Source organism: Hyperoodon ampullatus, assembly GCF_949752795.1.
Source record: "Hyperoodon ampullatus genome assembly, chromosome: 10".
NCBI classification, from domain to species: Eukaryota; Metazoa; Chordata; class Mammalia; order Artiodactyla; family Ziphiidae; genus Hyperoodon; species Hyperoodon ampullatus.
Window position 1 is genome coordinate 85,431,938 of NC_136923.1, and position 15,827 is coordinate 85,447,764.

Consider the following 15,827-nt stretch of genomic DNA (forward strand, 5'->3'; position numbering starts at 1 on the left):
ATTTAAGACTCAAGTTTCCAAGCCCACTCTGCCTCTTGTTTTAAGGTAGAACCACCTGACTAACCTTTAAGAAAAGCATTTGGGGGGGGGGCTGCGTTGGGTCTTCGTTGCTGCACACTGGCTTTCTCTAGTTACAGCAAACGGGGCCTACTCTTTGTTGCGGTGCGTGGGCTTCTAATTGCGGTGGCTTCTCTTGTTGCAGAGCATGGGCTCTAGGCCCACGGGCTTCAGTAGCAGCAGCACGCAGGCTCACTAGTTGCAGCATGTGGGCCCTAGAGCGCGGGGGCTTCAGTAGTTGAGGTGCGTGGGCTCAGTAGTTGTGGCTCACGGGCTCTAGAGCGCAGGCTTGGTAGTTGTGGCGCATGGGCTTAGTTGCTCCATGGCATATGGGATCTTCCCAGACCAGGGATTGAACCGCTATCCCCTGCATTGGCAGGCGGATTCTTAACAACTGCATCACCAGGGAAGTCCAAGAAAAGCACTTTTTACTAAACCCAGCCAACAGATCTGTAAAGTGTTTTTCTTTCTTCTAATAAAAACAGCCAGGGGTGGTTTACCAAAATCATTCTATGACGTAGCAAATAATTAACTTATAATTAAAAAAAAAATTTTTAGCAAGTGCTTCCATTGTACAAAAAAGGTCCAAAAATTCTATAACTATAAAACTATACAACTGTTGGTCTCTATTTATTGACTGTGACAGCAAGAGAACTTGAACACCAGAAAGTGTGATGGCAAGGAGACTTGTAAAGTAAGATGAAGGTCTCCCCCATTTTCACAAGAAAGAGGAAAAGTGCAATAGTAAAATCACACTTCACAAACTCAGTAACACATTCACTCACTCTCACTCATATACCATGAAATGTGTATACCCCCTGGCATTTTATTGGCATTTACAAACTGTAATTAAATAATGATAAAAATAGCAATGACAGAGAAGTTAATAAACCCCAGAGAACATTAGAAAAAAAATGTTCTAATCAAGGCTAGACTGCAAGTGCCACGGGCAGACACCATCATCCTTATGATTTCACATCAGAAAAAAATCAAAACCAGAGACATCAAGGGTCCTGAGGTTACACAGGTTATTCATTCTCAACCTCTGGGACACAACAGAATCAAATGCCCTCCCCAGACATATCGAAGCCTAACTGTCATGAGTGAGTGAGTGTGTGTGTGTGTGTGTGTGTGTGTGTGTGAGAGAGAGAGAGAGAGAGAGAGAGAAAGTGTGTGTGTGTGGCAGGGGGGTGGGGTGGAGCTGCTGGAGGTATCAATATCTTTTTGATTTTTTATTCAGTTTTTAAAGGTTACACTCCATTTATAGTTATTAAAAAATATTGGCTATATTTGCCATGTAGTATAATACATCCTTGTAGCCTGTCTTAAACCCAATAGCTGAGTCATCAGTATTTTTAAAAAGCACCATAGGCAATTTTGAAACATAAAATTTTGAATACCACTAAGTGACTCGTATTCCAAGTGTCTGGACTGCTAGCTCCTCTGTAAAGTAGTACCACTGTTTCACTATATAGTAATTTCATTTCCAAGGTCCGTGCCATGGGACAAAGTCAAACTGAGGTCATGTTGTAGAGCTATTTTTGTGGTACTTACCACCACAGAACAGCTCCATGGGACTAAGGCAGCTTGCTTTACACCCAGTTCCTCTGAATGCTGGACATATTGAAGAGACAGGACCACAAGTGTGGTAAGAGCAGTTCCAGCAGCCACATGGGAAAATTAGTCTTGCCATATCAACATCCTTTCTCATAATTAAATACCACAGTCTAATCATATTCTGAATATAACCTTGGCACTGGCATTTCAATAGCGCCCTTCTATTCCCATCCCAACCCCGAAATCATAACCAAACATTCCTGAATTAAGACCATCAAGAAGGCCCTGGTTATGTCATCATTCATGAGTTATCACTCACTCCTGCATATGTTTGCCCATTTGGGCAAATATATGATGCTGTAATTTTTTTTCCAAACTCCAGTTCTTGGAGAATGATAAACATAGGATAAAACATTGCTCTAAGATGAACTATGGAGAGCTTCCCTGGTGGTGCAGTGGTTGAGAGTCCGCCTGCCGATGCAGGGGACGTGGGTTTGTGCCCCGGTCCGGGAGGATCCCACATGCTGTGGAGCGGCTGGGCCCGTGGGCCATGGCCGCTGAGCCTGCGCGTCCGGAGCCTGTGCTCCACAACGGGAGAGGCCACAGCAGTGAGAGGCCCGCGTAATGCAAAAAAAAAAAAAAAAAAAAAAAAACGATGAACTATGGAAAAGTTCCAAGGATTTGTATGTAATCTCAATCAACATAAAGTGATGATTTTAACAATTTCTTTTACGAATGCTATCAACAAACTACACACACACTCTCTCACACACACACACACATTTTCTTTAGAGTTTTAAAAACCAAAAAAACATAAGTAGAAGGAAGGAAATAAAAAGATCAGAGTAAGAATCAATGAAATAGAAAACGATCAATGAAATCAATAGAGAAAAATTAATGCAACCGAAAAGCAAGTTCTTTGAGAAGATCAAAAGAATTGATAAACCTCTAGCCAGACTGATATGGAAAAGAAAACAGAAAAGAACCAAATTATCAATATCAGGAATGATATTCTACAGGTATTTAAAGGATAACAAGTGGATACTATGAACAACTTTATACCAATAAATGACAACTGAGATGAAATGTATAAATTTCTTAGGAGACACAAACTACCAAAGCTCACTCAAGAAAAAAAATATGAATGTATCCATATCTATTAAAGAAACTGAATTTGTAGTTAAAAACCTTCCCTAAGAGAGAACTCCAGGCCCAGATGACTTCACTGGAAATTCAACCAAACATTTAAAGAAGAATTAACACCAAGACTACATAGAATTTTCTAAAAAAAATTGAAGAGGGGGGACTAATTCCCAAGTCATTCCATGATACCATGATTGCTCTAAAGCAGATTAAAACATTTCAAAAGACAGAGAGAAAGAGAGAATTACAGCCAATAAGTCTCATTAACATAGTTGCAAAGTTCCTTCACGAAATTTTAACAAATGAAATCCAACAATATATAAAATGAGCAATACATCAGAACCAAGTGGGGTTAATCTCAGGAATGAAAGGTTGATTTAATATTTGAAAAATCAATAAAATTTACCATATTAACAAAAGAAAAAAGAAAAGAAAAGCACACAATAATCGTATACAACAATAACTCCTAATACAAACTTTCAGCAAACTAGGAATAAAAGAGAACTTCCTCAACCAGATAAAGGGCATCTATGAAAACCAACAGCTAAAATCACACTTAATGGAAAAAGAATGATGCTTTCTCTCAAAGATAGAAGTAAATCAAGAGTATCTGTTCTCACCACTCTATTCAGCACTGTACTGGAGGTATTAGTCAGTGCAATTGTCAGGGTTTCAGATTTGATTTTTACCCTACTTACAAGCCAGTAAGTTAGTCTGTTGCTGTTTCATGAATGCTGGCAGGAGACAAGAGACTCCTGGGTCAGAGACAAAAGACTTTATCATTCATGGCACAGCAAAGGCATTAGCATCATGTTTGCTTAGATTCCTCCTTTCCCCAAAAGTCCCACAGGGTGACACGGAGGGCTCAGAGACATGCCTGCACACACAGTGGGTTGCTTACGGAAAAGGAACTGTTGAGCTTAGGTAATCTGATTTTCATAGTAAATGGTGAGCAAGCCTGCTCTTTGTTCAGAAGGGGAACATCCCATCATCCCACAAGGCGGCTCAATGCAAACATAACCCTGAGAAGTAACCTGGGTAAAGAGCAGTCACAGCACTGAATTCTTGGCATACTCAGCAAGACACGTAGGAGTGTGAAAGACCCGTGAGGAATGTCTCCCAACGGCAATAAGACAAGAAAAAGAAATAAAAGGGCTTCCCTGGTGGCGCAGTGGTTAAGAATCTGCCTGCTAATGCAGGGGACTCGGGTTCGAGCCCTGGTCCAGGAAGAGCCCACATGCCGCGCAGCAACTAAGCCCACGTGTGCAACTACTGAAGCCCCGCTCGCCTAGAGCCCGTGCTCCACCGCAGTGAGAAGCCTGCGCACCACAATGAAGAGTAGCCCCACTCACCGCAATTAGAGAAAGCCCTCATGCAGCAATGAAGACCCAAAGCAGCCATAAAAGAAGTAAATTAATTGATTTTAAAAATTAAAAAAAGAAAAAGAAATAAAAGGCATCAATATGGAAAAAGGAAGAAGTAAAACAATCTTTATTCACAAACAACACAATCATCTACGTAAGTAATGGTAGAATCTATTTAAAAAATAAGCTGCTGGAACTAACAGATGGGTATAGTATGGTGGCAGGATACTAGATCGAAATGCAAAAATCCATTGTTTTTGTATCTGTCAGAAAGAAACTATTGGAAATTGAAATTTAAAACAATACCATTTATAATAGCACCAAAAAAACCATGAAATACTTAGAAATAAATCTTACTAAAGATATATAAGACCTGTACACTGAAAGCTACAACAAAATACTACCGAGATAAATTTTAAAAGACCTACATACATGGAGAAATACAGTTTTCTTGGATAAGGGACTCCATTTTTTTAAGATGTGAATTCTTGTAAAGCAATTATACTCCAATAAAGATGTTATAAAAAAAAAAAGATGTCAATTCGCCCCAAACTGACTTATAGATTTAATATAATCCCAATGAAAATCTCAGCAGGCCTTTCTGTAGAAACTGAGCTGAGTCTAAAATTCATGTGGAATTGCAAAGAACCTAGAATCACTAAAACAACTTTGAAAAAGAACAAAGTTAGAGGACTAACACTATCTGATTTCAAGTCTTACTATAACAGCTTCAGTAACCAAGACAGTGTGAGAGCAGCATAAGGATAGACAAATAGACCAAAGGGACAGGATTAAAGGGACCAGAGTCCAGAAATAGACCAACATTTATGTGAACAACTATCTTCCACAAAAGTGAAAGCCAGTTCACTGGGGAAATGACAGTCTTTCAAACAAATGGTACTTGAACAAGTAAAAATACTATACATAATGGGAAAAAAAAAACTGATCCACATATTGCTTTATACACAAAAATTACCTCAAAATGGATTATACACCTAAATGTATAACTCAGAGCTATAAAACTCCTAGAAGACATAGAACATCTGTGACCTTAGGTTAATCAAGGATTTATTCAATATGATACCAGCATGATCCATAAAAGAAAATACTGATAAATTGAACTTCATCAAAATTTAAAACTTCCACTCTTTGAAAAGCAATGTAAAGAAAATGAAAAAAGAAGCCACAGACTGAGAGAAAATATGTACAAATCACATATATGATAAAGGGTTTGTATTCAGAATATATAAAGAACTCTTAAAACAATAAGAAAACAACTCAATTTTTTAAATGGCAAAAGATTTGAACTGACACTTGAACCAAAAAGATATATGATAGCAGATAAGCAGACAAAAAGATGCTCAACATCTTTAGTCATTAGGGAAATGCAAATTAAAACTACAAATGAGAAAGCACTACAAATTTATTAAAATGGCTAAAAATTAAAACACTGACCATACCAGTGTTGGGAGGATGTGGAGGAACTGGAACTCTTACACAATGTTGGTGGCAACGTAAAGTGGTACAACCCCTTCGGAAAACAATTTAGCTGCTTCTTAAAAAGTTTACATACATATTTACACTATATATATACATACATTTACATACATACAATTCAGCCACTCCACTCCTACATATTTACCCACAGGAAATAAAAGCCAATGTCCAATCAAAGATTTGTAAATAAATGTTCATTGCACCTTTGCTTGTCAGCCAAAAACTGGAAACAACACAAATGTCCATCAGTGGGTGATGGATAAACGAACTGTGATATAGTCATACAATGGAACACTATTCAGCAATAAAAAGGAATGAGCTATTGAGACATGCAACAAAATTAATCAGTCTCAAAATAATTACACTGACTAAAAGAAGGCAGACAATCAATAGTACACATACTGTATGATTCCATTCATATGAATTTTTAGAAAATGCAAACTGATCTATAGCAGCTGAGAGTAGATGCCTGTAGATGATTAGGAATGAGGAGGGGCAAGAAGAAATGTTTACTAAGATGCCTGAGAAAACCTTGAGGTGATGAGTATGTCCCACATCTTGACTGTGGCAATGGTTTCAAGGGTCTACATGTCAAAACTTACCAAACTGTACACTTCAGTTGGCTGCCTGTTACTTACAGTTCAATAAAGCTGTTGTTAAAAATCTACATTTCATTAATGCCAAAAGATTCGCTTATCACTCTATTCCCAGAAAGATCTTACAGAGTACTGAGGAATAGCTATGAAATTTTACTGCTGTAACTTGTACAACATCTCTAAGGAACAGTACTCTCATGTTTACATGGCCAGGTAACATAAGAGCTAATTAGTTCTTTTCAAATTGAGTTATGGAGAACGTGTTTCCCTTATCACAAATTCCCGACCCCCTCCCACCTAGCCCCTGTTCAGTCTCTCAGGCAGAAACTTCCATTTTCCCTTACCTTGTTTTTCCACATTATCTCAAGAAACTTTCAACAGTGAACCAAATAGAAGGTATTAGCTGGTTTCAGAAACTCAAGAAAGGTTCTGACCTTGCAGTCATGACAAACAGGTTATTCACACCCACCTGAGTTGGCTTGCTGCACAGGACACCGTGAATCTCCAGGTAGCTGAAGGTTACCTCGAGCTGCAATTGAGGGAGGAGGGTGAAATAAAGACCTGTAATGAGGGTTTTAAAACCTCTAATTCAAAGTAAAAATGCTACAATTAGAAACAGTCCAGTGCAAACAAAACACTGGGCATCTTCTGAAGGTAGGCTGGTTTAATATCTCCATACATTCAATACAACATGACCTTGATCTATCGTGTTTCAGGAAAAGCATTATTCACTTTCCCAAAGGGCTGAAAGGAAACTCCAAGTCTGACTTTTTAAATTTCATCCAAGGACAAACCCAATGGAAAGTTTCTGTACTTCTACTCCAGTATTTATTTACTGAGAAATGAATATATGAAGGGAGCCATCTAAATAGACTTTTTTTCCTCTTATTTCAAGATGTTGCTTCAGCAAATCAGATCAGGATAGAGACAGTGTTTGTTTTCCCTTCTCTCTAAACCCTTACCTCTTTGGGTTACCCTCTGACCACTTACTGGAGTCATCATTCCTTCCACTGTCTTTCATTAAGGTTCATACTTTGAATGGATTTAAAAGAATATTTAGGAATTTTAATCTGTGTTTCAATGAAACACATAGTTAAATAAAAGTCTTCTCTCTCTCTCTGTGCATACATAAATGATGGTTTATTTCCTTTCCATTTTAATAACAAGTGCCCCTTCCTCGCTTCTCCTGTAATCAGCATTTCTTTTTCTTCAAAATACCTCCAGTCTCACACTCTTTGCCTATTTTTCCTGGAAAATAGCCACTAATCTTTCTCCCAGTTTTTCAGTCTCTCATCTCAGTACAAACAGTCACAGGGCCTGGTACTAAAGACAATGAAGAACTGAGTTGGATCAGTTTATTTTACCCTCTCGCCTTAAACTAGCAATGTGGGGACTCCCCTGGTGGCGCAGTGGTTAAGAATCCGCCTGCCAATGCAAGGGACACGGGTTCGAGCCCTGGTCCGGGAAGATCCCACATGCCATGGAGCAACTAAGCCCGTGCGCTGCAACTACTGAGCCTGTGCTCTAGAGCCTGCGAGCCACAACTACTGAGCCCACGTGCCACAACTACTTAAGCCCACGCGCCTAGAGCCCGTGCTCCGCAACAAGAGAAGCCACCGCAATGAGATGCCGGCTCGCCGCAACTAGAGAAAGCCCAAGCGCAGCAACAAAGGCCCAACGCAGCCAAAAATAAATAAATTAAATTAATAAATTTATTTTTTTTTAAATTAGCAATGTAATGGAAAAAGAACCCATTCAGAACCAAACCCATAGGACCCTTAGTTCTGCCTGTTGGTGCTATGTTGTACCTTTACACATTTGGTCAGATAAATTTTAGAACAGAGAACCCCTGAGTCCTCAGTATGGTGATGAGGGCTGGAGGTAGAAAGATAATTCATTCTTTTGTCATTCACACAGCCAACCAGTAGAATTTATGGAAGGCCTACTGTGTGCCAGGACTGGAAAGAGGAATGAGACATTTATCTTGTCCTCCCATGGTTACATGCAGCCTCGGGGGGCACATTTTAAACATTCCATTAGAGTGGACGTCTTCTTACTTAGCAAGATCTATACTTGGTGGATTTTGAAAAGTCATTTCAAGCAGGGAATCATTTTCTAAAAACAGTACCTCTCTACCTTCGTTTATTTCAAATTAAAACTTATAAACATATTTTCATCTGCTAGCCTTGGACATAGTGCCAAATTTTCTTCTTTGAGTCAAGTCCCATTGTCTGGCCCTCCAGTGGCATTTCCTCTGTGGACCACACCCATAAATGCAGGGCACACAACTTCCAACTGAAGGTCTTTAAAATGGAGTGAGAGCTTGAAGACACTGGGAAAGCAATGTGAGGGCATAAGTTCTCTAGATTATTATGTTCCCCAAACCCCCAGCCTTTAACAGTTGTCCGGTCCTTAACAAGACAGTAATTTTTTTAAGTGAATTATTTTACCAACATTCAGTATTTCACAGATACTCTCTCCTTTGGCAGCCTATTTCATTGATATGTAAAATATCTTTTTAAAAATTTATTATTGTAATTATAACTGCTATGAATAGGTTTGGAAGCAAACCACTGACCCTTGGTGGGCATCTCATACAACTGGTGGGAACAGGTGTAAACAGCTACACTCTCTTATAACCTAGCGGCTTTGAAGATGCAGTCAGTATATCAGGACTAGCATGGGCAGCTTTGGTCAATTTGGCTGGGGGAGGTTAGTTGGAGGTCAGTTAAGATGCTTCTGCTGCACCTCAGTGCTGTCCCTGGAAGAAGCAAAGTGCCAGGGAACCAGGAAAGCACTGAGACATTCCAGCTAGGCCCTGAAGAATGACTTCAAGTGTGTCAAACAAAGAAGGAGTGAAAAGGGAAATCCAGGCAGAAGAAAAAGAATTTGCAAAGGCATAGAGGCATTCAAAGAACAAGCGCAAGACAGAAACGAGAAGTAGACCCTGCACAGTTTCAGGGACGAGTAAGGGGGGACAGGCTGAGTATGCGATTCATCGGAGCCCTGGCTCTTATCATGGCGAGGAGGGGAGTCATGGAGACACACTGACCGACATCACAGCAAGCTTCAAGCCATTCTCTCTCATCTCACCCATGGCTCTTCTTAACAGGCCTTTGTTAAACAGGCCACTGACCCTCCTGACTCCAGCCCACCTGGAAGACAGTTTAAAGAATGTCACTGGGCAGGAGGGGGCAGGGGGGACTAGTTGGGAAGCTGAGACACAGGCACGCTGCAGGAAGACCTGAGGACAGCTTTAAGAGAGAACCACAGATACAAGTGATCAGTTAGATAAGAGGAAGGAATCATCCAAGGCCCACCTCTACCCCCACCCAACAGGCAACAGAGCGAATCTAAATGTGATTATGTGATGCTCCTGCGGGAACTCCAACTGTTCCACATGCAGCAACCCATGTCACGACTGCCCATCTTTCTGACCAGTTTCCCTCCCTCCACAGCCTCCTGCTCAGTCCTGGGCCCACATCTCAGCTCCCCAAACACACTGTGCTCTTGCAAACTGCTAAACCTCTGACCAGCAGGACACCCCTTTATCTGCCTGGTTGGCACAGGCTCATCCTGCAGCCCAGCTTCTCTGTAGACCCTTCCCCGATTTGACAATCACCCACCCCCTTCATCCCCCCTTCTGGAGGGAATGGCAAAGTTCTATTTCTTCATCTGCGTATGACTGCAGAGGTATCTGCTCTGCAATTAATCACGGTGATACACGTTTCTATTTTGTGCATTTGACTGCGTATGTGGTACATTTAACAATAAAAGGACAAAAGAAGAAAATGTTTAATTAATCAGCCCCCAAAGAAAAGAGAAGAAACCTACGTGAAAATCGGGGCTGTTGTACACTACTGTTCTGAATACAATTATTTCCCCAGAAAAATGTCATTGACACCGGTTCTGCTTCTTAGCCAAGGTGCACTGTGACACACGAAAACCACCCTTCTGCAGGCAGGTCACTTTGGAACAAGATGTGCCTTTATTTGTGATGCTGACAATATCAGAAATCAGAACCAATGTCCAAACTACCCTAGCCAGGCCGATGTGAGATGTTATATACATCTTAGGATGAAGCTGGGCCTTCCCTCGGGCAGAGCAAGGAGGGGGCAACAGAAGGGAGGCAGATGACTTCCCAAGAGGTAATACACCTTCTGCTGTGTCCACACATTTTGAATTAGGGTAAACATATCTTTTTTTTTTTTGGGGGGGGGGTATGCGGGCCTCTCACTGACGTGGCCTCTCCCATTGCGGAGCACAGGCTCCGGACGTGCAGGCTCAGCGGCCATGGCTCACGGGCCCAGCCGCTCCGCGGCACGTGGGATCTTCCCAGACTGGGGCACAAACCCGTGTCCCCTGCATCGGCAGGCGGACTCTTAACCACTGCACCACCAGGGAAGCCCCCGGGGTAAACATATCTTTCAGGAGCCTTCTACTCAATAGGCTGCTTGACTATTTTCTCAAGCCCATAAAATTTCCTTCCGCAATTAATTTTTCACCAGTGGGACAATGGTTAACACTTCCTTATATCCTGCCTTCAGGTACTTTAGCATATAGGTAATTTAGTCCAACACCATTTATATAATGACTGATTTCACTTATAACACATTATAAACATAAAGACTCACTTTATATTATCAAAAGGGGTAGGATAATATAAAGTCTCATTCCTCGGAGAAACTTTATAAAATTTAGCATTTGTATGATCAGAAAGAAAAAAGGCAGTATGGGCCTTTGACTAGCAAACAGTGGGTTGGTACCTTCTCAAAGTTCAACAAAAATCATGCAAATCATTAGTTTGTCAGTCCTACCAGGCCCACTGCATTACAGCACCGTGTCCAGCACATAAGTAGGTATTCACAAGACAGTGGCTAAATGTTGAATTTTAAGAAGCAAGAAAGGACTGAGAAAATGAGCAAATAACACTGCAGCGCGAACATAGGAGCAAGACTGAAAGCGTCTCCCAAACATTCCCCATTTTCCTGGGTTTGTGGGCAGGTGAGTTCATATCCTATAAAATCAGTCAACACCTTTCTGTTACCATAAAGAAAATAAAAGAAGCAATTATGATGCCTAGTTCATGAGCTATCAGTTCAAATGTTAATTTGCACCCTATAACGAAGGACATCTTATGGAAAATGTTAGATCTTTTAAAGAACCAAGTGGCACCGTGTTACTTTTTATAGGCAACACCAGAGTCTGCCCATGAAAGAGGGCTAGGTGGCTACGTTCCCGGTAATGCACTCTGTAGAGTTATGAAGGTTATTTCCCACGTGTCAAAGCCTTAGAAAAATGGGCCGTTACTGGACCCAAAGAAATAAGAACTAGACTTGAAGAAAGTGTAAACCTTGCCCCAGTTGAGAGAGAAAAATAACTGAAATCCACAAGCCTCGGGGATATGGAGCATGAAATGCTTCGCCACTTTTCTTGGGATGCCTTTCACACAGAGAGGGAACAAAGGAGGAAACGTTTAGGTGCCTTCTGGGGAGAAGGAAGGAAAATATGGTTGTGCAAAGAGAACTCTGGACACATTGGCCTAAATCATAAGTCTACGCAATTGAGAAGCGAGTGCGTTTTGCAGTGAGTGTGTGTGTGTGTGTGTGTGTTGGAAGGAGGAAACTCATCAACACTTACCTTGGTGGGGATTCGTGCTGTGACAAGGAAGGCTCGGCATGATGTCAGCACCTGTAAGACAGAAGCAGCCACATCAGTATAAGTACCGAAAAGTGAGCTGGTGGGCTTTGGTGTGACCTGCAGGCCTTTAATGATACTGAAGCCTTGAGAGGCTTGGTTCCTGACATGTAAGAAGAATAAGTGACCTGGGACAGCTTGTTGGCCTTGTAGGATTATTAGCTGTACTCTAAGAATCACTGTATGAAGGGCCGTATCAAACAAATCACCTGCAAAATCTCAAGACGAGCAACCAGTCAGCAGCCCAAAGGAGCCACAGATTACTCCAGTTGAGTAAGCAAGACAGGTGTCTGAGATATTAAAATACAGATATCTTACCCATAGGAGGAGCCTCACTATATCAACAGCAAACTTAATGACGAAGCCAAGTACTCATTCACACTTTCCAAATTACAACCACCACCCACGTTTGCCCTCTTGCCTCCTGTTCTCTGTCCACTAACTGATAACATTTACGCAACGCACAGGCAGCCAAACAGGCTATTCTCCCAAGAAGTCAACCCCGACTTTGCTTCTCAGCTATGCCTCTCTCAGTCCTAGAGAGAACATTTATCAATTCCAGTTCTCAGCTAAGAACATATAGATAGCCCATGGGGTCCCATATGCCTATAGGCACCTCTTGCCCAGCAGGGGGCCTTGTGAATACAAAGGGGCCAGAACTAGGCTGAACTCCTAGTTCACACCTGGAGCAGAGATCCCAGTCTACCAACCTTAATGTCTAAACGTGCCACTCTGCAACCCAGAGGTTCGGGCAGGCCTTCAGAGACAGGGGAAAGCAACAAGCAAGAGAGAGGGGAGAGGCGTGTAAGAAGTGGGGTCAGGGCTTCCCTGGTGGCGCAGTGGTTGAGCGTCCGCCTGTCGATGCAGGCGACGTGGGTTCGTGCCCCGGTCTGGGAGGATCCCTCATGCCGTGGAGTGGCTGGGCCCGTGGGCCGTGGCCACTGGGCCTGTGCGTCCGGAGCCTGTGCTCCGCAACGGGAGAGGCCACGGAGGTGAGAGACCTGCGTACCGCAAAAAACAACAACAACAAAAAGAAGCGGGGTCAGATGAGTGAGTGGAGGTCAACTGTAGCCCAGGAGTAGCAGGACTGGCTACAAAAACTGCAGGGCCCTTTGTTCAAAAATTATGAAGAATTTTAAAGACAGTGACAGAAAGCATTTACCCAAGCATTAGGGCCCTTCTGAGAGCAGTGCCCTGTGCGCCTGTACAGGTCACATGCCCGTGAAGCCAGCCCTGAGTAGTAGCTACCATTTATCAAGCGTTCCCTGTGTGCCATAAATGGCATCCTTGGATACACTGATTCATTTAATCTTCCCAACAACCATATTCTCTATCATTATTACCCCCATTTTACAGATGAATAAACAGATTCTGTGATACAACCCAAGGGCAGGAGTAGGGTTCACGTCTGTCTCTATGCTCTTCACCATTAGGCTACCTTTACACGTTCTAACCCAATCTTGCCTCCTGGTCTCTAGCCCCTGGCAGTTCAGTTAGATTTGGGGTAGAAGGGTGAGAGCCCAGGGCCACCTGTGACTGGGAAGGGATTCACAAAGCTCCCAGCTCAAACAGCATCTTCCTCAACATTCCAGTAGTTTAAAAGATTCTCTTTTCAAATCCAAGAATGGCCTGGAGAGCTACATTTTTCAAGTCATCTGCACTAGCCAAGCCTTGACTAAGACAGTAGTACCCAGGGAAGTCGAGTTTGGCTGCCTTTGGGGAAAAGGCAAGAGGCAGTTTCGTTGCGTGGGACACACAGGGTTCAGTGGTGAGCATCAGACAGTCAGAAGAGGCCCGACAGCAATAGAAAGGGAGTTAAAAGGGGGCCAGAGACAGGCGTGGCCGGTGTTCTCATTTGCTTAGGTCTGGCAAACAGGTTATCTGTGACTAAATTACAAGATCGGGACTCATCTTAAAGGATGAAAAATTTGCCTTCTCTGAACTAAGACCTTGTCCCACAGCACTTTTTTTTTTTTTTTGCGGTACGCGGGCCTCTCACTGTTGTGGCCTCTCCCGTTGCGGAGCACAGGCTCCGGTCGCGCAGGCTCAGCAGCCATGGCTCACGGGACCAGCCGCTCCGCGGCATGTGGGATCTTCCCGGACCGGGGCACGAACCTGTGTCCCCTGCATCGGCAGGCGGACTCTCAACCACTGCGCCACCAGGGAGGCCCTCACATTTTTTTAAATTGAAGTTTAGTTGATCCACAATATTGTGTTAGTTTCAGGTGTGCAGCAGAGTGATTCAGTATTTTTGCAGATTATACTCCATTATAGATTATCACAAGATAGTGAGTGTAACTCCCTGTACTATACAGTATATACTTGTTGCTTATCTATTTTATATACGGTAATTTGTATCTGCTAATCCCATACCCCTAATTTGTCCCTCCCCACTTCCCTCTCCTCTTTGGTAACCACAAGTTTGCTTTCTGTATCTGTGAATTGGTTTCTGTTTTGCATATACATTCATTTGTATTACTTTTTAGATTCCACATCTAAGTGGTATCATTCAGCATTTGTCTTTGTCTGTCTGACTTATTTCACTAAAGCATAATATTCTCTAGGTCCGTCCACATTGCTGCCAATTTCATTCTGTTTTACCGCTGAATAATATTCCATTCCACAGCACATCCTGACGTGGCACCCTTTCAAACACTGCTCCTCCTCCAGGGGAAAAGGAAAAAAGAAAAAGAAGGAAATAATGCTGACAGTCGTGATGACCAGCATGGCTGTAGGAAGCCAGACTCCTCACCTCTTTACCTATGGTTGACCCTTGACCAACTTGGGGCTTAGTCTGCATATAACTTAGAGTGGGTCCTCCATACCCGCAGTTCGGCCACATCTGAGGATTCAACCAACCACAGACCATCTAGTAAGTACTACAGTCTTTACTACTGAAAAATATCTGCATAAAAGTATCTATGCAGTTCAAACTCATGTTGTTCAAGGGTCAATGGTACAACGGCAGCACACACATTTCTTTCTTCCAGGGGTACTTGTATGATCAATTGCTGATTTTTCAAGAATCTTAAGTCCACAAAACCTTTACAAAGAGGTAAAATAAGAGTCAAATCATAAAAGTCACAAGCCAGAAAGGACTCAGTATCAATCACCTAGTGAAAGACCCCCTTAGAGTTTATAATCTGAGAGCAGATCCAAAGAAACTCATCTCGTAGACAGTTTGTGCCAGAGCTGGACTAGAAGAGGCAACTCCTTATTCCCTTATTTCCTTTTCACTTTCTCCTCAAATAGCAATAAGGGCCAATGCCAAAAACCCCAGACAGGAACACATAGCCTCTTCAGTAGTCAGAAAAATATGTTTAGCTCTGTGAACATTCCCTCAAAGGAAAATCGGTCCTACAACATCCAGGATCATTTTACAAGCATAGTAGTAATACCAGCCAATACATGTTGGGTACCATGTTCTCATAGGTTTGCATACATCATCTCCTTTAATCCCCACAGCAGCCTATGGGCTAGATACTATTATTAACCTCATTTTAAGAAGAAGAAACTGAGACACACAGAGAGTATATTACTTGCCCACGTCACCTAGCAAGTAGGTGGCAGAGCTGGGATTCGAACCCAGATGGTCTGGCCCCAGAGACTGTGCTAATTACTTATAAGGGCTCTCAAATCTCACCTGTCCAACAACCAGCTTCCTCAATAGTCTGCACACATGCAAACACAGATGAGTCATAGAGCTTTAAAGCCAGAAAGAAGCAAACAGGTAAAAGTGTCATCAATAAGATGATGGATATTTGCATATCATAAGAACGAGGACCAGTCTCTACTGTCTGTCCAGACCAGTGTCTATCTGTCTGTCTCTGTCTGTCTCTGATTACGGGTTAATCTCTGTGAGTCTCTATTTGGACTGTCTACTTGATTCTACATGTGTATCTCTCAGCTTATCTGT

At 42.3% G+C, this 15,827-nt stretch overlaps 1 protein-coding gene across 5 annotated transcripts in view; it reads right to left on the reverse strand.

The window, feature by feature from the left end:
• CARMIL1 (capping protein regulator and myosin 1 linker 1) overlaps positions 1-15,827 on the reverse strand; it is a gene marked incomplete at both ends in the record, with an annotated part of 315,364 nt that overhangs the window by 181,930 nt on the left and 117,607 nt on the right. For all 5 annotated transcript variants that reach the window (XM_079713631.1, XM_079713629.1, XM_079713628.1 and 2 more), the window contains 2 exons: positions 6,684-6,743; positions 11,855-11,905. In XM_079713631.1, the coding sequence (XP_079569757.1) occupies positions 6,684-6,743; positions 11,855-11,905 (111 nt within the window). The remainder of the gene's footprint in view (positions 1-6,683; positions 6,744-11,854; positions 11,906-15,827) is intronic.